The 24,100-nt window shown below is 46.4% G+C and overlaps 1 protein-coding gene across 2 annotated transcripts in view; it reads left to right on the top strand.

The window, feature by feature from the left end:
* Positions 1-19,087, top strand: part of CSF1 (colony stimulating factor 1) — a 28,218-nt gene extending 9,131 nt beyond the window's left edge. Inside the window, exons 3-10 of one of the 2 annotated variants that reach the window (XM_044443295.1) lie at positions 1,479-1,604; positions 6,796-6,858; positions 8,360-8,527; positions 9,139-9,313; positions 10,988-12,126; positions 13,950-14,011; positions 15,056-15,111; positions 16,780-19,087. In XM_044443295.1, the coding sequence (XP_044299230.1) occupies positions 1,485-1,604; positions 6,796-6,858; positions 8,360-8,527; positions 9,139-9,313; positions 10,988-12,126; positions 13,950-14,011; positions 15,056-15,110 (1,782 nt within the window). In that variant the 5' untranslated portion in view covers positions 1,479-1,484 and the 3' untranslated portion in view covers position 15,111; positions 16,780-19,087. Of the gene's footprint in view, positions 1-1,478; positions 1,605-6,795; positions 6,859-8,359; positions 8,528-9,138; positions 9,314-10,987; positions 12,673-13,949; positions 14,012-15,055; positions 15,112-16,779 lie in introns of those variants that run through there. The other variant, XM_044443286.1, reaches the window with a different exon arrangement.
* The last annotated feature ends 5,013 nt before the right edge of the window (positions 19,088-24,100 follow it).

Genomic DNA, 24,100 nt, shown 5'->3' with positions numbered 1-24,100 from the left:
TTCACATCCTGCTTAAAGGGCAGCCTTGGTGGTGCTTCACAGCAGTAACTTTTAGAAGTTAAAGCTTTATAGAAGGAACAAAAGATAAATCCTGATTCTTGGCCTCTGCACTCTGGATTTTGATGAAACAGCAGTACAGCAAAAGCAGGGGGGAATTCCAGGCTGGAGACGATGGTCGCAATCTGCTTGGAAAAAGGAAATGGGTGGAGTGGAAGAGACTGAAGGAAAAAGAAGGGTAAAACCAAAGTGCTATGACCATGCTGAAAAGAGAGGAAGAGAAAGATGAGGAGGGGAAGGCTGTTTAATTGTGGCAGAATCTGGGGTAGAAAAACACCTCAATTCTGACTGTTTGCTTCTACACAGAGACTTACCTGGTTGAAACGGGGGGAAAGAAGAACACTGTTACAGGCTGGCAAAGGAGTTTGCAGCTAAATCTGCATGCCAGCTGAGCACTAAAGAATTGGGAAATTCCCAGCTTGGCTACTCAGCTGACCTCTCTTTTTCCTAATAAGAACATTGGGAGCGGGAGAAAATGGGAAAGGAATGTTAGCAAGTCAGATTTAACTCTTCAGAACCTTCTGAAAAGGGGTTCCTGTGTTTGGATGTCTCTGTTATTTGCAACATTCATTTGGGGAATCTGACGCCTGGTATGCAGCGCTGTTGTGCTTTCTCAGGTGCAGTACATGGTGTAAACTACATAAACAGTTGGGAGGCACTGTCCAACTGCAATGTCTTTGGGTGGCAGGGGAAGTTCCAGAGTTACATATGTGCTATTTGATGATATACGTTGTTCCTGGCACAAACTGGTCTGAAGTGAAGACACAGTGGAAGAACATGCTAGAAGTTGAAGTACTGGAAAGGAATATTTGGTGTAATATTTTAAAGAGCATATCCAGTCTTCTAGATGTTTTTGGATTGCAGCACCGTTAGCCTTAGTCGCCATAGCCCATAATGGTGAGAAATAGTGGCAGTTGCAGTCCAACAACATCTGGAGAGCTGTATCTTCCCCATTCCCAATAGAAAAAGCCAAACTTTCAAAACTACAAGCTACAGCTGTACCTTTTAAGCCTCTGTCCAAAAGAAGCTGGTTGTCAGATATGTCCACTATCACAAATTCTCCTACAGTAAGATTTTACTGCTAACTATCTGGGGAAAGGAGAGAGTGACCCTCCTGCAGTTGTGGCTTGGAAGGCTGATGTGTGGTAAGCCACTGCAGGGGAGAAAGTAATGGGCAGTTTTGTAAACGTTGAATAAATCTAACAGTGTTATGTTTTATCTAAAAATAGGTCAATTCTCAACTAGCTAGGCATAAATGGGTTTAGGATGTGGTGTTTACAGCTGAATGTTGACCTAGACTAATGAGTAGAAATGGAATGAGATCTAGTTCCAGTCTAAAGGGGCAGAGGGATATATGAGAGATCTAGCTTTTTCCATATTTAATTAATCCTGACACTTTTTCTTTCCTGGCTGCTGTGCAGAAAAACATGCTTTCCTCCATTGTGTTGGTCTTGCTTCTTGCTGCAGTCTGCTATGCCAATGAAGTTGAACAGCGTGGCTGTCAGCGGCTCATCACGGCAACGCACCTGAAAGACCTGATGCATATGGTGAGTTGCTTCATAGACCCATGGAGCAGGAGGGGAAAGGCCTTGGGGAAGAATGGGCAAGGTGCTGAATTGCTTGGACCTTAGGTTAGGCAAGGTGGTGCCTCTCTTGGTGGTATCTGTGCAGCCTATTCATGCACCCAGGCTGAGCAGTGCTACCTTTCTGAAAGGCAAGAGTTAATGGTGCCCAGTCCATGAGATGGTATGCTCCTGTAAGTTCCCCCAGTATTTGCTTCAGGACAAACCCCTTTCTTCTGCATGGCATGTGGGATGGTAGGGGATGTGGAACCCGAAAGGAAACCTTGACATGAGGCAAAGATAGAAGTACTACTTGGCAGCTGGCCTGTGCTTTCAAGTGTTCAGCACTCACATGTAATTCTTACAACAAACTTGTAAGGTAGGATCCATATTCTCTGCATTTTGCCAGGGGGAGTGCTGGGTAACAGCTGGTTATCGGAGGTCATACCCAAGGGGAGACTTGATTTGGGAACTTGCTCATTGATACCTCAGTGTCTCTAGCTGCAGCACTGGGAACATTAATATGCTAACTAGGAGGCAAAACAAGCGTGTGTATAGAAGTCTCTTCTGAGAACTCAAGCTCCGACACAAGAAAAAGAACAGCCCACTGGGTCCTGCTGCCTGTGTAAATGCACGCACTTGTTTAATTTGCACAAGGTGAATTGCAGGGAGGGGCATGTGGTTTCCTGAAGCCCCAGCCACTTTTCTTCCCTTTACCCTTTTGGAAGCCGGCAGGGGGAGGGGAGATGGTTCTGTCCTGTCCGTTTGCCAGGTCCTGCTTGTGCACTTCAGTTCGGCTGCTGGCAGAGGACAGAGTTGCAAAATAGACACAGTCACTGCTGCAGCTGCATGCAGCTCCCAGCGCCTCTGGTGTGTTCAAAGCTGGTGTTCTGTGGTCCCATGTTTGGATCAAAAGGAAGCCTGGGGGAGCCTGCAGCCCTGAGGCTTTGAGCAGTAGCTTGCCTCTTCCTTCAGATACCTTTTTGCCCTAAGGGCATGAGTAAGACAGAAATTAAAGCAAGGTCGAGAAAGGGAGACAAATGTGAGGTATTAACTAGAGTCTCAAAGGAAGAAATGTTTACACAGTTCAGATTTCTTAAACTGAACTTCAACTGGGATATGCAATGACCTGCAAGCTGAAGCTCGGGTGGTGCAGTGCTGCTGTAGACATATCGCTTCTGCCTCTGCTGAAGGCAGGGTCCATCAGAGCAGGTAATGAGGGCTTAATAAACCCTCACTGCTGTGGGAATGCTGCTCCTCAGATACTCCTAAGGGAAGGCAGTATGCGTAATTTTCCAGCAGGAAGTGCATAGGATATGGCAGTCGGGCAAAGCAATGGGAAGAGCAGGCCAGGGTGATCTGAAGCTGCCACACTTCGGAAGCACAATGGTTTTTTTTGTTTTTTTTTTTTTTGAGTCTGTTGATTGCTAGTGACTGGGAGGTCTCCAATGTAAGAGTCATCCTCATGACTAATTGGCAGGCATTCTGATTCTGATCTCGCTTGCAAAGAATCCTGTAGCCTTCGGTGGACTTTCTTCTGACTCGTCTCAGGAGTGCAAAAGACTGCCACAACTGAGGACAGCTGTTAATTAGCTACCAGAGGCTAGTAGCGAAGACAGAAGTGGAAACTTACAATGTGTAGGAGATGTGACTGTATGTGGGACCAACAGCTGAGACAGCAGTGGCGGGTTCAGGCCCCCTGAAAGCTTAACAGCTGCCACCGCAGAGGGGATATCTCTGGTAGGACTGCTGGTTGAGGGCTGAGGCTGTGGCTCAATGCGAGAGAGCACCTGCTCCTTGATCCCCAGCAGGTGCCCCTCACTGCTGGCAATCCTGGGCCAGGTGGGTGAGTAGTCTGACTTGGCCCAGGGCAGCTGTCTACGTTCCTGTGAACGGGGCTTGCTGGAGGTTTACTCTGCAGGAAGACCTCTGGCTTGCCACCCACCATCAAAGGGACAATCACACAAAAGGAGTGTATGGCTTCTGGTCCATCTCAGACCTGTGGTAGCTGTTGGAGAGGGTGGGATCAAAGCTGGAGGCCCTTGTACCCCCAGTACCTATGCCAGCTGTTTAGTCCATATGGCCGGTCCTTGCTCTGCATAATGGTTGGTGGCATCCATAGGCAAGACGTATGTTCCACCTTACAGTGAGGCATGACAGGTACTGTCTGAATTGCAACTTCGAGCAGCTTTTCATAGAAATACTTGGCAGCAGGCCTCACATCTCTCTGTACTGGTATTCGTTCTGCTTTAAAGCCCATTAAGACGTTTGGTCCTGGGGTGGTAGTTTTAATTACAAGGCCCTGAAAAGAAAAAGAAGAATTGGACTTGCAAATGGTAGGCTGCTGCGATCTGCCACCTTTAGAACAGGCAAGAAGCGCACAGCTAGTTAAACCACTGAGACAGATGCTAGAGCTCCTGGGGGTGGCCAGCTCAAGCAGCATTTCTCATGCCAGAAGCATCGCTCTTGTGCATTTTCTATCCTAACCAGCTCCCTGTCTATAAATTGTGCTGGGTCTCCAAGGCATACTGTTGGTGCAAGTGAGAACACTCCTGTTCCACCCCACCCCCACCCGGGGATGTGCACACGTGCACACACAGCACAAAAGCGTGATCTGCTCAGGGGAAAAAAAAATGTTAAGGTTTCTTTCCTACCAGCATGGAGTCTCTCACCTGCCACCATTACTTGACCTGTGCAAAAAATATAGTCAATGAAAATAAGCTAGATGCATTTATTCAGGTGAGTAAAAGAGCAGAAAAGAACTGAGATTCTCCTAACTTTTCCCATTCCTTCCCTCCATTTTTTTCTGCTTTATTCCCCCTTCCCCAACCTTCACATCTCTGGGCAGTCCTATTTCCTGGAAACTGTCTCAGCTAAATCACTATCCCTGCCTTGTCCTTGCAGCATTCCTCATTAACAACGTTAGTGTGAGTTGTCAGTGTCAGTAAATAATACTAGTTACCATGGCATATTGAAATACCACACTATATTTGTAAGATGTTATTTGGATTAAAGTGAATTGCTCTCTTCTTGCCATTTTAAAACTCTGGAGGCCAGTGGCTGCGGACAGGCTGTGAAAAGCCTTCAACAGCATGCAATAGTAAGAGGCTGGATCTCAATGTGAGCCTTGATATACAAGATTGGGGATGTTACAAGCAAGCCACTATTTTCTGTTCTGAAATGTTAGAAGTTGTGTTGCAAAAGGTTGTGTAAACCACAAGGTAGCTCCAAAAACTTTGTATTATCTCACATCTGAGAGTGATAACACATCTTCCAACTTAAATAAATAGCATGTCACATGGTTGCTTCTTAGTCCAATATAGTGAGTCATTTTTAGTTAATACTAACATTTGTCAAACATTACACGAACATTTATCAACAGGGGCCCTGTTATTTTAGAATAAAATCTAGTAACTATTAACTTTGCAGCTGTAACTATATTTTAGCATATAGTAAATGTATTTTACTGGGAGCCAGACCTTCAGTAATTCCCAGCTGAAAATATGTTGGAGTGTATTTCTCCCTCCGTCTCTCATACATGGCAGTACTATGCAGTTTCTTAGAACTTGGAACATGGCCCTCGCAGTCAGAGGGGAAGTGTTCCTCCCCATGCATATATTCAGAGCAGGGAATGACCCAATATTATAAGTATTACCTTCAAAACCTCTTACATTCCTGAACAATAGGACATTCCTAAAACATGCAGGAAATGACTTTTAAAAATATGGTGTGATGAATAATAAATGTGCAGCTGTTTTCTTGCAATGCTTATCCTACTTACCTTTTGCTTAGCAGAGATTGGCACTGATTTGCTTAGGGATTAAGAAGCTGACTTTCGCTTGTTGAAGTGCAGAGTTTTGCTTGGCGTGCTGAGCTTTTTCCTTTTAGTTGTTCATTCTTTTTTTCTCATGTTTTGCAAAGCTACTCTTACTCGGATGTGCTTTGCAATTCTTAATGAAAAATTATCTTAATTCTGGAACCAGAATGAAGACATAACAGGAAGATAGATATTCAGATTCTGAAGTGTTAGGAGGCAATTGCTGGAAGTTGTATGCTCTTATTTACAAAGTGCCGGAAATGGGGGGGTTGTTCTGCTGCTGCCCCTTTAAGTGTCTTCCCATTGAACCCAGGCTGCAGAGCAAAATGTTGTGCCACTTGCCAACAACTAGACCGCTTAGCTGCCTGTTGTTCTGCTGGCAGAAGCTGTTCTTAGGCCTGTAGAATCCCAAGCCCTGTTTAGTCTTGGCAGAGTGGAAACCAGCTCTTGTTAGAACTGGTAAAACCAAAACTGAAAGTGAGGCTCTTCGCTGCCTATATTCACTGGGATTTCCAATTTAAACTTGGTCTCACATGCATGAAATTTGCCCCCTGCCTTTCCCACTCTGCACTGGCGACGGCTCTGTCCAGACAATAAAGCGATTGTTTCCGACTGGACATGCCTTCCTGGCAGTCCCATCTCTGTAGGCCTGCTTTGGAGAGTGTGAATCATTCCCCGGTTTCTGTTCTGCCAACAGCATGAAACCCAAATCTCTGATAAAGCTCTTGTTCAGAAATGCCAAGTCAGCACTTGACTTGAAAGACAGAAAGTGGCTGATTCTGACCTTTGCCCGCCCCGCACTGGAAGAAAAGGTGTTGAACTCCTGTTTGTTTCAGTGATAATTATTTCAAGGAGAAATTCATAGCTGGCACAGTGGTTATGCCAGTGCGCTGCCTGATTTGGTGCAACAGCCCTGTTTCTCTGCCTTTGGAGAGCCTGTCCTCCCTGTTCAAAATGACTACTATTTTATGGATGGCTTCTCTCCCTCCCTCCCTCCCTCCCTCCCTCCCTCACACACACACACACACACACACACACACACACACACACACACACAACTATCACTCAGAAATTAGCAATGTACACACTACAGTACTCCATAAAAAAGTCCCCCTCCTCTGTAATCTGCTTTATCCATGTTTAGCTGAGTGTGCATGCGCTTGTGAAGAGGGGAATGTAAAGTGTTTTTGATGTCCATGGAAATAAGCATCAGAGTGTTGCTCTGCACGCTCAGAACCCCTCTCCTGCAGCATTAGAACATTCCCTATAGTGTGGATTCCAGTAGTGTCAACTCCTAGATTTAAAAAATGAGTCCATTAGGGGCATTCAGTCTCAACACTTTTCCTTGCTTTGTTACAGCATGATAGCCAGATGAAAACCACCTGCAAGCAAGCTATTCAGTATGTGGACAAGAAAGAGCTGGTGAGTAGGGAATGTGGGACAGCTAGTTTGGCATTGGCAGTCATTTTTGGAGCAGTGGTTTTGAACAGAAGATTCCTTTCTACTGCAGATATTTACAGATGGGACCATGTGATGAGCCATGTTGGATCTACTGAGCTCTCTGTGGGGAACCCAGAAGTAGTACATGGGGGCAGTAGCACCTTCCTGGTTGTGTTTTCCAGGAACTGGCATACATAGGCATGCTGCCTCTGGTATACTGGAGGTTGCATGTAGTCTTTAGGTCTAGTAGCCATTGATAACAGTCTCATGGAAGAAGACCAGGCCCTTTTACAGCCAGTGAAATTGGTGGCCATCAAGGCTACATGCAGCAGTTGTAAGGGATAGCCTCTGACTCATACACTCCCTACTTTCCCTCTGTACAGAGGCTGGGGGCTGCCAGTTCTAGTGAACCTGGCTAGCATATGAACTCGGAGGTAGTCGGTTCAGTTCAAGCTATATTTGGTTCAAAAAGCCAGGATCAAACTATGTTTAAGATCCTGGCTTATTCATAGTTGCAATAAATGAAGTTCAGACATGGAGTGGGCCTCTGGTTTGATTTGGAAGGATGCTATGCCAGATGAGAAAGGAATGTAGAAGTCAGAGGCTAATGTAAGGAAGCGTACTGTTTTTACTGAACAGATCATTGACTTGTCTGAGGAGCTCTTGCATATCTGTTGAAAATGTCTGTCCTTGGCAGAAGGTTCTGGGGAACTGGTCTAGTACAAGGGAGGCATAATTCATGAGGAGCAGTGGTTAAGCCTGCAGGGCTGCACTTGTTGCCCTGCTTCTGCTAAGAATATTACTTCAGAACATGCATTGCTCTCCTACCGCTGTGCAGGATTGAGAAAGACAGGTATTAGTAAATGAGCAGTCTTTCCAGTCTATCTGCCACTGCTGATCTCCAAATTGAGGAGACCCTCTCAATGAAGCATCTGAGGAACACCAGTTGAATCACACTTCAAAAGCCAATGGTCCAGAGAATTTAAAAATTTAACCCTGCATAGATGAGATTGTAATTACGTTGCCCGCAATGGGTTTGGCAGACTTGATCTTCCTGCCAGTCCTAACTCCCTGTAAGATGTTGTACAAGTTCCTATGGGTCTGAGTTAGCCATCCAGGCTAACAGAACAACCTTCTGTCTTAAAGCGAAAGGGAAACTGGAACACTTCTCCTGTTTGTCTCAGCTTTTGCAGAGCCCTAGGCAAATATGCAGTCACAGTGGGGGAAGGAATCTTCAGGGATCCCTTTGGATTCAGTCCATGCTATCACCCATAGGAAGAGTGTGTCAAGTAGAGGTTGTTCTTCCTTTGTGCTCCTGTCACTGCTCACTTGCTTGTAGAGGGCAGATGATCAGGCAAAGAGAGCGAAAAGGAAATGTAGCAGATTGGGAGGGGGAGTTGATGATGGTGGATGCCAACAGTCTCAACTTTGACAGTACCCTTCAGTATTTCCATGGTGGACACCTATCTTTGCTTCCTTCTAGAATGATCCTGAATGTTTTCTCCAAGCGGCATTTGATCCAGTGAGAATAATCCTTGATAACATTGAATTCAAAAGCACCAGTCCATACTCTGAGATACTAAAGAATATGAGGGATCTACTCAACCGATTTAGAAACTGCTTCAGTGCCCATTACGATGATGTGTTCCAGGTAGCTTCTACCTCTCCATTCTTGCAAATGCTAACAGATGCAGTGAGGCTGGAGAAACTAAATGGCCAGTGGAGTCCTGTGTTCTGGGACTGAGTGTGCTGAGCAGGGAACTGAATATCCTGCCTTTCCTTGCATAAGCCTTCCCCTTGGAAGCAGCACCAGCAGTTAAAGCCACAGACCTTGGTCACGTCTGTAGGCCTGATGTGCAAGACACTGAGACGAGCCAAGCTGCATGGAGCAGGGCTTTGAACATATCCCCTGTCATCTTCCTGATCTGAATTGGCACCACTGTTCCATGCTGGTTCTTTGCAACTGGAGGACTGCTCCCATTGCAACAGTTCCAGTGACACCAGGTTCCCCATGCTAGTCTGTAGCCCTTTAAATTCTCCTGCTGTGTTGGGTGCTCCATCTGGAATTTCCAAGCCAGCCCTGAGATTCCAGTGAACAGCCCTGGTTTCTGGAGATGTAGAAATCTGCTGCTCTAGGCACAGCAGCCTTGCTCAGCTCAGCCATAGTGATTGCCTCTCACTGCATACACTGCCTTCAGATATTTCAGCGATAGGACCTCTTGATAGATGCCGAGCATTACTTTTTGTCTGCTCTCTCCTTAGCTCTCCAAGCAATGTGTCAAGAATGGCTTCCTGACTCCACAGGAGACCCTGGAATGGGTGCATGACTACTTCAGTGAAGCTAGCCAGTTCCTGATCCACAAAAATTTCACCAAGGACTGCAGCAGGATCTTTGAGAAGTGCTCAGGCTCTCAGGAAAAGGACACCATCTCTCCAGGTAACTGTCTAGAGATTTCTGGGATGTGCAACTCCAGGCAGTCTCTGGGACAGCGTTACAGCTTGGGGGAACATGCTTGTGAGCGACATGAAGCATTCCAAGCATTCATTAGCTTCTGTATGTGCACATTGATGTTTGTGTGCAATATTCATCTGTGTATGTTTCCATGTCTGTGTGTACTACTAAAGTACAAGGATAGAAGTTAATAGATATCTGGAAATCTGTGCTGCCTAGTTTGAGGCAAGGGTAAAACTGACTATGCTTATGTCAAGAAATTATACCAAGGCCTGAGCATTGCACTGCAGGATGAAGTGTAGCTCTTCCCCATAGGCAAGGGCTTACCCTCAACTTTGTAGTGATCAGCTTTAGCCTCCACTCTTTTGTCATCCTCCCATAATCTATTTGTTCTGCCATGGTTTTGAGAGAAGCTTGAAAACGTGTGGAGAAGGAATGTCAAGGATCTCTCTTAATACTGAAGCTCTCTGCTCATGGACCGTGCTCCGACAACCTTTTCTATTCCTTAAAATAGTAGTGTTGTGTACTTGTGCTCAGACACGGAAGTGTTGGGACATCCCTTAAGTTGTGACAGTGGTACCATGTACCTGCAGAAATGAAGATTCTTAGAATCACTGACCCAGCAGAGATTTGCAAATGCATATCTGTGGCTCTCAAAGTGGGGTTGGGGAATGAACTGCAAAGATAGGAATAAGGTGAGAAGATAATGCATTCTAGTTTAGAAGCATCTCATGTCCTTGTCTCTTGTCTTGGTGCCGTACGTATGTATGCACATGCATATGTACAAATGTGTATGTGCTTCAATTCAACCTTAAACTCTGTAAGGCTTTGAAATCTTACTAACTCCATGCAACAGAAGTGAAAATTTTCTTCTTTGCAAATACTCATACCTAAAATGAATTGAGTTATTCAGGCTGGGCTGCTGTCCACCTTTAAGGTAAAGGGTACTTGACAACTAGGGTAAATCACTTGCTAGCTTGGCTTCTTTGAGCATCCCATGGCACAAGGAAGCTTCCATTTCTCTGAGTGGTCCTGAGTAGTGTCAATATGGAGAACATGGTTGCTGATTATAGGAACTGTCTGAGTCTTCTGTGCCCATCCATGTCCTGTCTGCATGGACATCACCTGTGACACTGGAAGGAGAGCCAAGCAGAACTGGCTTAGTTCTTTCTTTGATCTGTTCCTAATCTATTGCTTCTAGTGCTGACATATGGTTTATCTGCTGCTCTTCTCGTGGAAGTGTGTGCCTTCAAAATACTGAAGCTGGTTTTACCTTTGCTTTGATTTGTTACCCTGCTAAACTCTGATGTCCAGTCTTGTCTCCAGTGTTGCTGCTTGGCTAGCAATATTAGTCTACATGAGTTCTCCTGGCAGATTGCTTCCTTTAGCTAACCTTGCTGTGTCCTGCTCCATCCATCCTCTGGAAGGCCTTTTTGGGCCCGACTGCTCGCTGCCTCATGTCCTCTGCTTTGTTCCAGTTTTAAGTTTTGGCTTCTCCTGTCGCTTTGGGCTTTGGCCTGCCCAGGCTGAGCTCTGGTCTTGGCATGGTGGTCTGAGGGCAGGGATTGCTCTGAGCCTGAAGCATCCTTTTTCGGTTTCCCCTGCACCTGAAGAGGCTGGTTACACTATGGCCCTTCTCTCTTTATCTGGATCTTTCAGGTGTGGTGACTGACCGGGATTGCAAGTGTCCAGCCACAAGCCCCATCTATGGGGGAGGCTCTGCTTCTCTTCCTCCAGCCTTCGGGTCCTTCTCTTCCATGGCAAACCAGCTGGACAGCAAGGCGACAGTTACCAGGGCTCGCCAGCTGCCTGGCACCACACAGATGCGAGGAGAGTCAGAGGGTAGTACCAGGTCCAGGGTGATTAGGAGCACGCATGCAAGCCAAGGAGCCACAGAAAGCATGAATTTCAGGGCTGACAGCCATGCCTCTCTGCTCTCACCACCAGAAGGACTAGTATTGGCAACTGTGTCACAGGCATCTACCCTCTTATCCCCCCCGAACACTGCACTTCTCCTGGATCAACCCATTATGCAGCACTCCACGCTCAGCAATGTTCCTCCCTCCCCTTCTGGCCAGCAGCACACTGACGCCTTGGAAACCGAGTCTCCTCCCTCTAGTTCTGCAGCTGGCAGCAGCCAGACAGGGCCCAGTGAGTTCCTTTCTCAGCATTCCCCTCTCTCCACGGTAGCTAGATCCTCCATCGATAAGCAGTGGCTTCAGACAAGAGGGACTGCTGAGGCCACTCCAGGACTTGCATCTGATTCGGATAGAACTGTTACAAGCGGCATATTCAGCCAAACTCAGACTCGGCCATCTTTTACCAGATTGGAACCAGTGGATGGCTCAGGGGTGCCCTCCAGTGGCAGCTGGGTAACACACTTGCCTAGCGACGCAGACCTCTTCCATGGCCTTGGCTCTGAGGACCCCGTCTCTGCAGTGCAACATCCTCCTAGATTGGTGGCCACCAGAGAGAGTTCATCATCCGCTCCTGTAGGGAGGCGCTCCTGGGATGAGCAGGGCAGCAGAGGCAGAGCCCCACGAGTACAGAAAAGCACCCAGCTCCGCGAGAGGCGAGCAGAAAGAGAAGAGGGACTGGCCAAGGGCAGGGAGCCGGAGGATAGCATGCCAGGGCCCAGCTTTGATCAGAGTTTCCTTCCTCCGAACACAGAAAAGCACATCAAGAAGTCAGAACACAGAGATACCCAAGGGATGACTGTGACTTATGTGACGGTGCCCAGTGTCTTGGGAATCCTGTTGGCAGTGGGTGGCCTGCTGTTCTACTTGCATAGATCCAGGGTAAGGACCAGTCCTGGCTTAACAAACTATTCTCCCTTATGGTCTTTGTCTCCCAGCCCTAGCAGTGTGCTTTTCCCTGCCCAGTTGCATACGAGTTATCCACGCACAGGCAAAACTTGCCCTGTGTTTCCTCTCAGGCCATGCCAAAACTGTCCAGTGATGTTCATCTCACATATGGCTTGTTCTCAACTATCTGGCATCAACTTTTGTCTTCACTGGGATGTAGTAAAGACCAGCCATCTAAATCTTAAGGAGCATCTTGTCTTCTGGTACATGTTTTGTAGTGTTGCTCTGACTTAGATTGCTTGGGCTGCTCCATACTCCAGAATGAGCTACAGTTATGAGATAGAGCCATTTCCTAGGTTCCACACCCCAAAGTTTGGGAGAGTTCTTCGCAAGAAGAGCATTGTGTTTGAAATCAATGCCAACTGCCCTGATGTTGAGTGATGATGAGCAGAAGAGTCTTCAGTCCTGTGAGAATTCTCACACTCATATCTGTAAATCCCAAATGTATTCTCAAACCCTAAACAACTTCCCTTCTATTGCCAAAGCCATCCAAGCCAGGATGCCTTTCCTGGTAGGAACCCAGTGGATATATAATGGCATATTACAAATTATGCTACACTAAACTCAGATACTTCATGTTACTGGGAAAGCCTGCCTCTTCACATTCTGGATAGTGCTCCCATCAGCATCCTTGATTCCTTTCCGCTGCAGAAGATACCTTGTGTGGGAAGGGGGAAGAAATTGAGCTTATCTTTTGCAGGGCAAGAATTCTGCCTAATCCTTCATTAGGCAGAATGAAATCACAGCCTCAGGCAGCAGATCTTGACCATCATGAAAAGGCAAAAAATTAGTTACTATTTGGGTTGGCTTCAGGCTTAGTCATACATAAGTAATTAATGGGATTTAAATGAATTGCTATATTTTTAATGGTAGGATGGGGAAGAGCTTTTGCCTCTGGTGCCAAAATAACTTGGTTGGGTACTGTGCATCTGGAACTGGAACACCATTTACTGTTCGGTCCAATCCTGATCTCCTGTTTTATGGAGCTGACTGGCAGTCTGTGTCCAAAGGATTAGACCCTGATGCTACTTGCAGGGGATTTGGAGGGTTCACTTGGTCTTTTTCTATTGGTCTTTTATGCTAAAAGATTTTCCGATGCCTCCAGGTGAACAGCATTTTGCAATTGATGGTGGTGGGTTTTTTTTTTTTAATCACTATTCATACGTAGTGAAACCCTACCCCCATATAAGGGGAACAAAATCTAAAGAGCTTCAGCTATTTGGTGGTACGAAAATGTAATAAATGAAGTGGTGGTGGGAGTAGTGGTTTATTTAATTATAGGAAGAGTTTCTGAGCTCTTAAGAGAGTAAGCACAGGGCAGCGTTCCACAACCAGGTGCCTTCTCAACTGGCAGCACAGCTGGCTGGGAATTGTAGTCCAGCACACCCAGAGAGTGCCAGGTTGGGGAACATTGGTCCAGAATTTGTGAGAGAAAATTAATTTTCAATTGGCAAAGTATTAAAAGTGACCTAGGCTGAAACTGGTAGAACTTGTTGAACAGATGTCACAAACACAGCCCGCTAGTCTCTACGGCCTTAGCAAAGCCCTTCCATACAGAATGTCTTTGTATCAGGAAAACTGGAGCACAGTTAAGTGCTTGCTGGGGCAGTGTTTGGCTTGTCCGTTCATTGCTGTGACTGCTCCTGGGACCACCACAGCATTTGCAAAAGGCCCAGAGAAAAGTCTCTCTTGATTGCCAACCATTGAAATAGTGCAGGCAGTGAAATCCCACTCAATGTTTCCTTTCTTCTACACAGATTTCAGGAAGGAGGCAACTGCAGAGGGATGAGAGTACTATGGAAAGTGCAGAAGAAGGAAGGTAAGAAGCTAGGAGGTTGGGAGGCTCAGATATGGTACAGGCTTCTCTGATTGGCTCCTCCTGGTTTTAGCTTGGGGTGAGGAACAAGTGGCTTTCCAGATGTTGCTCTGCAACTCCTATTAGCTCTAGCCAGCATGCCCAGTGGTAAGCGATGATGAGTGAAAACTGGTTACAGCTCATCAGTATCTGGAGGTCTATGCATCCCCCTTGTCTCTCTTAGATGATCAGTGCCTGTCTTCCCATTCTCCTGGCTACAGCTCATTGCAGAGTCTCACGCTTCAGTATTTGTCCTGTTCCTCACACAGTGCAATTCCTAGTCATTCTTTCATTTCATTTCATTTTTCAATTGCCCAATAGCGCTCTGGGCAGTTAATGAAAGAGTTTTTTTTTTTTAAAGAGGGGAAAAAAGCATGCACGCACAACCAAAAATCAATTTAAACAACAAAACCACAATAGCAATTCTTGGCTGCACTGCTTTGTGATTGGACCTGACCTCCAGCAGTGGGAAACAAGCTGTTGCCAACACTGAAGGAGGCCCAGTCAACAAACTTTGTCGCCCCCTCCTCCCCCTGGCCTGGCCTGACCCTCCCCTCCTCCTCCTTCTCCTCAGCCATGGCTCCCCATGTCCCAGTGCCAAAAGAAAGGCCTGCAGGCTGCTGCTACACTGTTTTCTATCAAAGTATGTTTCTTTACTCAGCTTGATGAGCACGTGAGCATCAGTGTTCTTCAAAGGCAGTCCACAATAGGCGCTTAATCCAACTAAGTTAAGAACAGTATTTAATTTTTAAAATATGCAGCTCAGGACTGATGCCTCTATGGGGTTTTCTTTTGGCAGTGGGATATCAGGAGTCAGCGTTGCACCATGAGTTAGAGTCACTTGGGGGCCCTTCTGAGCCACAGGGAACCAGGCCTGTGCCCTGTGCTCTAGCGCTAGTGGCACCAGTGTGGGGAGGTGAAGATACTGTCCAGGTGTTGTCCAGCATCATCCTTCCTGTTCTTGATTGTAATGCTAGATATTTGTTCCTTCCTTTTTATTTTTAATAGACCTCTAAATGAAAGGGGAGAACTTCTGGAGATGCAGGTCCAGGGGGAACTATGAGGTAAGATGGTCCTACTTGATCTGAAGAGAATGCATATTTGGAGGTGGGTGCTTCCCTGCTTTTGGCAGCAGGGGAAATAAGAGGGAACCTGAGGGCGTGCGCTCAGTCTGGTGGACATCGAACTTGCATGCTTGGGAGCAGCTCTCCTCTGAATACCAGGTGTTGGGGACAAAGAGGGCTGCCAGGGCTCTTGCCTTCCTGCCCAGCATGTGCTTTTCCCCAGTGAATCTTGGTGACTACTACTGAAATGGGCTTCTGGGCTAAATGAACCTCTGTTAGGCTCTTGTGCTCTTGGGTCTAGGCACAATGATCCATTATTGTCCTTAACGGCCAGCTGAATGCCGCCGGGCACATGCAACCTGCTACCTCTTTTCTGTGCAGGGGCATGTTTCCTGCACATTTAAGTAGAAGCTGTGGAATGCGGCTTTGTCCTGGAGGGCAGCGCCAGATAGGGATCAATTTTTGCATTGCATTCCTAATGTTGGGGCAGGGAGGATCCCTGCAAGAGCTACCGCTTTCTTACAAGAGCACCGGTTGTGAAGTCAGGGGTCAGCCTTGTGTCGAATAAACTTGAGAGCAGACACATGACCTGCTGCCAGTTTTAAGGATTAACCCTAATCCTTAAAACTCACCTTGGAGACATGCACACTGGGTGCTCCAGGCTGGTCCCTGCACTTTGCTGGAGCAGCACTTTGAAATGGCTACATGCTGTCCTGCACGGGGAGCCAGTGGTCTCCTCTTGTGAAGGCAGCGTTACACAAGAGGAGGACGTGGGCCGTGCTTGGGCATCACTATCAGGGTGATTGTCCTGAGAAGTCCCGGTCACTTGTGCTGTGTCCTGCTCTCCCTACCTTCTCCCTAACCTTCCTGAGGGCTTGTAAGAAGCCCCACTGTCACCCACCCCCCTGGGACATGCACTGTCTCAAGAGTCTGCCGGAACGCTTTCCCAGGTGGGAAGTTCCGTCCAGCAAGACACGCCCCCTCCGTTTCTGCCAGGGGGGCTGCACTGATGCCCTCCATGTGACTGGCTGCAGTGTGGGGAGGTGCCCCCGCCAGCATGAGCAAGTCCTGTGCCGCAAGCATGAGCACCTGTGCTGCAAGGAAGGGGTACAGGTGGGTGTGGGCAGGTGTGCTTGCGCATTGGTGCAGAGCAGGGAGCACTCAAAAGCACTGTTGCTCCTCAAGGGCTACTCTAATGAGTAGACAATTGGCTCATGAAACAGCAGAAAAGGAAAGATTCTGGCTAAGTTCACGCCCAGGGGAGCATTTGGGCCAATGAGGAAGAGGCACTGACATAGGTAGGAGTGGTACATACTGGGACTGATTTTCAGCCACAGGGGCTCATGGGATACATGCTGCCCTTTGGAGAGGAGTTAGCGAAGCATGGAAACCATGCATGCATGGAAAGCACATAAATGTGTGAACCCAGGACCCAAAGTAAGATGCTTTGCCATCTTAGTGTTATGTGTGAATACAGGCATTGTCTGTGTGGGGCATGCAAGGCACTTTGAGAAAGAAAGGTGTAAGAAAAAGAAAAATGTGGCTTGGCAGACTTGCCGGAGCTGGCGTAAAATAAAATATCTTGGTTTATACTTGGGGCTTGCACCTCAAGTCATCCTTTTGTTGAAGTACTGCATTTTTATGATGGTTGTCATCTTTGTTTTCCAGCTTGACCCTTCCCTTGGAGATGAGAAATTTTCTGGGGCTTTATGGCCTCCTTGCTACTATTGGGAGAAGTTCATACAGACGACTCTGGGAATTGAAGAAGTTGCAGTATTTTCCCATGAGGACTGTTTTCTGTCCCCCCTTTTTTTAAATGATGGAAAGAAATTCATCAGGAAATTGACATTTCTGGCCCTGAAGGATGGCTTTCACACCAGTGCAAGCTGTCCTGCCCTGTTTCTGCCAGTTTGCTGATGCCTGATGAGCAGGAAGGAAACTGGCTGGAAGTTGACTTGGATTTCAAAACCCCTGTTCTGATAGTAGGGGACAAGCTTCTACTAGGAACCACTGTGCCTACGGCTTCTTCAGAGAGTCCCTTGAGGAGGTGGAATCTGCAGTTTGAACAGCTGCGATGTTCAGAGCTCCTGGAACTGCAGATGATAGTAGGATCTCAGCTTATCAGTTTCTTAATGATACGGATTATAGCAACCTGTGGTTGCTGTAAAGAGAACAGGCACTTTGTCCCTCTGTTTCCTGCTTTTTAAGCTGCATGTGTCATATAGCTGAAGTGGGAAGGAGATCTATCCTCTGCAAGTCTCCCCCGTGTTACCACTTCACTCCCTAAATAGGCTAGTGTGTTAACAGAATGTTCCTCTATGTTATCCTGGTGGCCTTCCATCTTTTTTACTCCCTGCACCTGTCTTTTAACCCCAACATATAACAACACGGGACCCACTTTTATCCTTCATTGCTTGCTAGAATTTGGGGTCACCTAATAAAATTGATTTTAACCGTGGGATAGGCAAAAAGAAGTACTTCTTCATACAATGCAACTTTGGAAATAGACTGCTATGCAAAATGGTTATGGCCAGTAGTTTGGCTATGAAATTGGGTTAGGCACATATGGAGGAGGACAGGTCTATCGGTGGCTTTATGGAGCCCCCGTTTTTGAAGTCCCAGTTGCTGGAGTAGCTTCAGAGAAGGAAGTGCCATCACTTTCATGTCCTGCTTGTGGTCTGCTCTGGCAGCCTGTAAGCTTGCCTCTTTAGACACAGGAGCCAGTAAATGAGGTTTTCCCCTGGAATAACCAAAATTTCTCCCTCCCTGTTGCTCATCTTTCCATGTTGTAGTGGAAACTGATCTCTAGAGAGCAAACAAGGGAGTCGCCATTGTCTAGTTCTGAAGAAAGCAAAGCTGTTGCACTATGAATGCGTAAATGTTTGCTTGCCATGCTCTGAGAACATTCCAGCCCCACATCTGGAAGCTAGGCTGTGGGGAGCGTGCATGTGTATGCTTGTCTAGATGAGTAGACTTGCCATCACATGCCTTTTCTCAATGCATCCCTTTCCCTTCTGTCTCAGTCTGACGCTTTGTCCTCCCTGCCTTGTCCTTCCCTGATTGTAGCCAGACATGTGATGATGACCCTGAGCTGGCCTCAGGAAGGTGCCTTTCCCATTTGTGCTTGAATGTACCAGATTAAATTGTGATCAGTTGTCATACTGGAGGAAAGTGGGGAGCTGTCACTAACCAGTGCCATGAACATTGCTTCATTGATGAGAGCAGGTCTCGTGTTTGCTAAGGCCTTTGATAAGCCTTCTCTTCAGTATGCCATGATACTCTGCTTTATAGTGTGGCTGCAATATCCTAAACCATTCAGCTGGCTGGTCCTTTGGGCAGGATTCACAGTCTGGTGTTGATCTTGCCAATTCAGTAATCCCTGTAGAATTTGTCTAGGTTCCCTTTGCCTCATGTTGCCGGAAGGGACTATTGACCTTGAGGGAAATGTTACCTGCTACCTCTTTTCCTCCCTCCCCAGTTTAGCTGCTATATTTCACAGAGAACTTGTCCACCTTTCCAGAGGCTGGCAAACGCCTTCTGTTCTCAGCAGCAGTGATTGTGGAGGCTGGAGGTCTAGGTGTTAGCAAGATTATACAGGTCAATGAGCCATAACACAGGAATAGCTTCTGACTTGGACTGAATGAAGATCAATTTCTGTTAATCTAGCACCCTGAAGCCATGGTGGTGGTGGTTAAATGCAGCAGTTGAGTATGCTCCATCTGAGCACTTACTTGCTGGCACAGTAATATTTAGGTATTAAGGACAGATTCTTCCCTTGCCCTCTTTTTAATATATATAGGAGAAACCAATGGAGAGAAGAGCCTTTTAAAAGATACAATTCTGGTTCAGACTGTGTTCTTTTTTATATATATATTTTTTCAAACATTGGATTATTTTATATGAAAGACTTTTTAAAAAGCTGTTAATATGTCTATTTAAAAAAGTTGTATTTAATAATAAAACAGATGTGTAACACTTCTAAAAGTTCTCTGTGTTATTGGCTGTTGGAATAATAGGAGGTTGCTCTGGGTCCACAAGGAATATATCAACACTAAGTGCATTGTCAAACTTCTGCCTCTTGAGGAATTTGTGTGGCTTGTGGGCAATTCCTAGCCCTATAGAAATTGTACATGGTAGATCTATATAGCTTTAGCAGCATAGCATCTTACACCTTCCAATTATTTCTGCTACATAGCAGAGGTGGCATAACTTTCAATATGTGACAAGGCAAAGAACAAAGGACTGAACACACCTAAAGTGACCAAGGATACAAGTGGTAGCTATATGGCTATATATATTCAACAATTAGTTCAATATGTGTTTACAGTAGAATGTGGCTTTAAGTAGAAAATGAGAGGCAAGATGTGTTTAAATGTTCACTCTTGTTAAAAACTGAGCATTCTAGTAAGCACGCTTCACTGTTTTAAATGAGGATGTTAATGATTGAGGAAGTCATCAAATTCTGAGTATGAAAAGCTGCATCCTGCATCCTCCCCATGGCCTATACATAGTACATAACACTGAACTGATATTTAGAAAGACAGGAAATAACCGGTGTTGGCAAAACTACTTAAGAACAGTACACAATTTTACATACCATAAATCTGTTAAAAGGCACACATTTATTTGGATTAGCAAAATACATAGAAATGGTAGCCAAATTATCTTTTCAGTGCTGTTTCTGTATATTTACCAAGAATTGTGACTTTCAAAGCGCCCACGCTTGCATGGAATCATACGATAGTACAGTTGGAAGGGGCCAGCAGGTCCAATCCCCTGCTCAGTGCAGGGTTCCAGATTAAACTATCCCTCTCAGATGGCTGTGCAGTTGCATCTTGAATATGTCTCGTGTGGGAGAGACAATAACCTCCCCAGCTAATTTGCTCCATTGTCCTACTGCTCTAACAGGAGTTTTTTTCCTGATACCTGCCCAGAATCTGGCTTGGTGTGACTTGAGCTTGTTATTCCATGTCCTCCACTCTGGGATGATCAAGAAGAGATCCTGACCTTTTTGTGACAGCCTTTCAAGTACTCGTAGAATCGTATCTTCCCTCAGCCTGTTTTTTTACACATTGCCACATCAGTGGTAATAAATGAAAAAAAAAATCTTAGTTTTGTCTCCCACTGTTCATCTGTGGAACTCATGATTTCTTATCTCCTTATCACAATCTTATGAAATACATTAAGCTGACAGAGTGTGACTGGTCCAAGATCTCTATAGGAACATCATAAGTGAGCAGGGATCCAGACCGCTGCACCGGGGTGGTGGGAGTTGGGGCTAACAACCTCTAGAGGGCCTAAGTCTCCCTACACCAATACTGTACCATGTGGGGACTTCATATCTATGGCTGACTACCAAATATCGAATGAGAAGATAGTCTCCCCACTGCCATTCTTCAAAGTGGTTTCTGTCCCTCTCTAACAATGTTCCAAAAGAATTTGTTCCAGTTGACTTGCTTGCTGAAAGATGATTGCTCCATTGTGGTACTTGCCATTCTTTCTCTAGAAATGTTCAGAAAAAGCTCTAAAAGAATCAAAGATGGAAGACATATCTCCCAGTCCTAGGCAGCTTTACTTGCAAAAGTCTCCCCACTATGTGCAAACTGGAATTTTGTGGTAAGCACACTTAGGACAATCTTTGCTTAAAATGATAGGAATGCTTTTGTCAGCATGCTCCTAGCAAAGCTCTCTGTCTGGTGCGACCATTCAGGGTGGAGGTGTTAACATGAACATTATGACACAGCATTCTCTCAAAGGCATCGGAAGCTACCTAGGGATTAGTTTACGAAAGCAGGAGATGCTCATTGTTGCAAAAGGAGAATTAAGAGGCCCGCCCATCTAACATGAAAACTGAGTCATAACTACACATTTTTATTACACAAAGATGCTGGTAGGTACCCAAACAATCCAGGGCAAAGGCCCGGGGTGGGGGTGGATAACAAATTTGCATATGTTCTAAAATCTGTGTGTATCTTTAAGGAACCTGTCATTATAAGGACACACCTATTTGTGAAAAGGGGAGAGGAGAGCATTGGCTTCTCTCCCACAAAACCCTCAGGTAGAAGAATTGAAGGGATCAGCAGGAGGGGAGCCACATGAGGACAAACAGCCAACTAATCCAGGGGGATCAGAGATAATCAGGAACCCTGTACCTTTATTTCAGCAAGTGCCTTGGCAACAAGATGGTGGGACAGATGGCCTCCCAGAGATTTGGGGCTCTGAATGAAAGAATCAGGGCTCCAGCCCTAGTGCATTGTCCACTTACACTGATTCTGGCACTGTACAATGAAATGGTTCCTTGAAAAGGCTCTTAATGGTTCTTTGGTTTGAGCATCTACTAGGACATACTGGCTCAGAGTGGGTAGTATTGTTATAAATGTTATTTCTTTACTGCTCAATAGCCAAGTTTTCTAGACAACAGCTGGTTGATTTCAGAGACATATATCAAAGGTTACTATGATGAGGTTCACTTGAGATAATCTCAGTAGAGAAGATGCTTAATTGGATGTGCTGTTACATCTCTAATATCTCCCATAATACTGTGTTAGGCTCCATCTTATCCTTGATCTTGGCTGCCCTGGCATTGCAGCCTCCTCCAAAGGGTTGAATTACCTCTCCCAAGGGTTGCTGGCAGCAAGAGCTTTAAGCTGAAATGTGCTGGTAATTTTGTCCTTATCGCTTTTGCTTTTGGGTGCCCCCTCTTGCCAACATACAAATTTTTGCCTTCGGCTCAGAGAGCTTCTTTCAAAATTGAAACCGGCCCTTGCACTAAAGAGCTTCCACACACCCTGTTTTTAAATAATCCTTTTAGAAGAAAGATTAGCACAGTTGAGATTCATTTTTTAAGAAGATCTTCTCTTGATACCTGTGGGCATGCCAAGATTAACAGAAGTAGAATGCTGAGGATAGCGCAGCTTGAACAAAACTAAACAAAAAAACAAGTAGATCAGGTTTGTCCAGATACATTCCTGGAACTTAGAGGAGCTGATCATCTATGGGAAATGATTGTGGCTGTACATCCTTGTTCCCTGAAGCATGACACCTTGTGGATCTGGAAGCAATGCCGAGACTGGCAAAGGCCCAGCCCAGGCTTGGTGTTTGCTGCAACTTCTTTTGGCTTTACTTTCTCAGTTATTTGGAGCACCTCTAGAACAAATTCTACCCATCAGGAAATGAAGGATAAGTAAAAGATTCCCATGCTAAACTTCAATCTTTCATAAACCCAGTATGTTTATGCTTCACTTTTAAGCAGCTTATAAATACACAACTGGCCTTTTTCACTGAGGCATATGTCATATATAATAATCCCTTCTGTAATAAAGTGTGACATTATTGGCTTATTGATAATTTTAATAACAGTGATTATTGGGACTGAATCAGTTGTAGGTAAAGTTGCTGAGAGAGTAGCATCTGGACTGAAACATCTAGTGGGACATATTGGCTCATGAAGTATGAATGAGGCATCAGAGAAAACAATGACAATTCAAGACAGTTAATCACTACTACCCTGTAGCATTTGTGTTGTTCTTCGTCATGGCCTCTGTGCATCACACATATGGGTGCTGTGCCTACGAAGTGCCTTTGGCCGGAAGATTACAAGCTAACGGTTTATTTTGGCGGGAAAAGCTCCGCTCCCCCTCCCCCACGGCCTATAAAGAGCGGAGCGTCCGCCATTTTGTTCAGTCTTTGCGACCGCCGTTCACTGTGCCTCGTGCCGCTTTCGACTATCGCTTTGATCGTTACTCGTAGCCTGTTTTTTCTCCTTTTACTCCCAGTTTTATATCCCTGATAGTTCTTGTTAGCTCTAGTTATTTCTACAGTTCTTCTTAGCTCTAGTTATTCTGCAGTTCTATCGTTCTACCGTTCTATTTTCTTCTAAAAAAAACAAAAAACCCAAAAATATATTCTTACCCTCTGCACTGTCTCTCTTTTTCTTCTTCTTCTTGCGATGGCTCAGCAAGCGGCCTTCCGCAAATGTGTGGAGTGCGGGTCGAATATGTCACCATCTGACCCGCACGACCTATGCCTCCTCTGCTTGGGGGAGGGGCATAGGACCTACATGTGCTCCCACTGTCTGGCCTTCTCCAAGCAGGCCAGAAAAAATTGGGAGAACCGCCTCTGGCGGCTCCTGTGGGATCGGGCTCTTATGCAGTCCGACCCACTGGTCGTCGCTCCAAAGCCTGGCCCGGCTGCGGTGGTCCTGCCCTTCCGCCCGTCGGATGAAGGTGCCTCTACTTTGAGAGCCCCACCAGCTTCTCCCAAAAAGAAAAGCGAGAAGCGCAAGCACGCCGATGCCGACAAATCGGCCAAAAAGGCCAGGAAAGAGAAGCCCTCTAAGCCGGCCCGAAAGGTGAAGGATCCGGACCGACCCCGACACCGTGTCTTGGGTTTGACGGCAGCATCGGTACCGGCGCCAACCACCATACTGACCCCACCTAAGCCGGCGCTCCAGGCAGCCATGAGGGTTACCCCTCAAGGGTCTCCCCATCATGTGGCTGACCCCCCGACCGAACCGCTTCCATCTCTCCAGCGGGGCTCGATCTCTGACGGAGAGATTCAGGACTCTCCCCCCAGGGCTAGGTCACCAACGCCTATGCCCATGGCCACACTGGAGGCGGATGTGGTCGAATCCCCACCCAGGGCCCGCCAGAGCCGCTCCAGGGAGCAGCGATCCAAGCGATTCGAGGACTGGCGTCGCTCCTACTACCCATCTTGGGGCGAGCCATACTTAACTGGTACTATCCCACACTGAGGGATCGGTCCCCACCACGCTCTCGTGATCGCCCACTGCCTCTGGATCCAAGGCGCACGTCCCCGGTACCCCGGGATGAAAGCAGCTGGTCCGCTTCGCCAGTGGAGTCTTCTTCTTCGGCCCCTCCATACTACGGCGCAGACTCCGATGACTCGGACGTCGATTCTACCTCTCCCGACATTGCGGTGACCTCCCAGGGCCCCGCATCACTGGACGAGTCGCACATTTCTTTTGCGG

Source organism: Varanus komodoensis, unplaced genomic scaffold, assembly GCF_004798865.1.
Source record: "Varanus komodoensis strain SLA01 unplaced genomic scaffold, ASM479886v1 scaffold1, whole genome shotgun sequence".
Lineage (NCBI taxonomy): Eukaryota > Metazoa > Chordata > Lepidosauria > Squamata > Varanidae > Varanus > Varanus komodoensis.
Note: the sequence above shows the minus strand (reverse complement) of the source record. Positions and strands in the feature narration are given on the sequence as shown.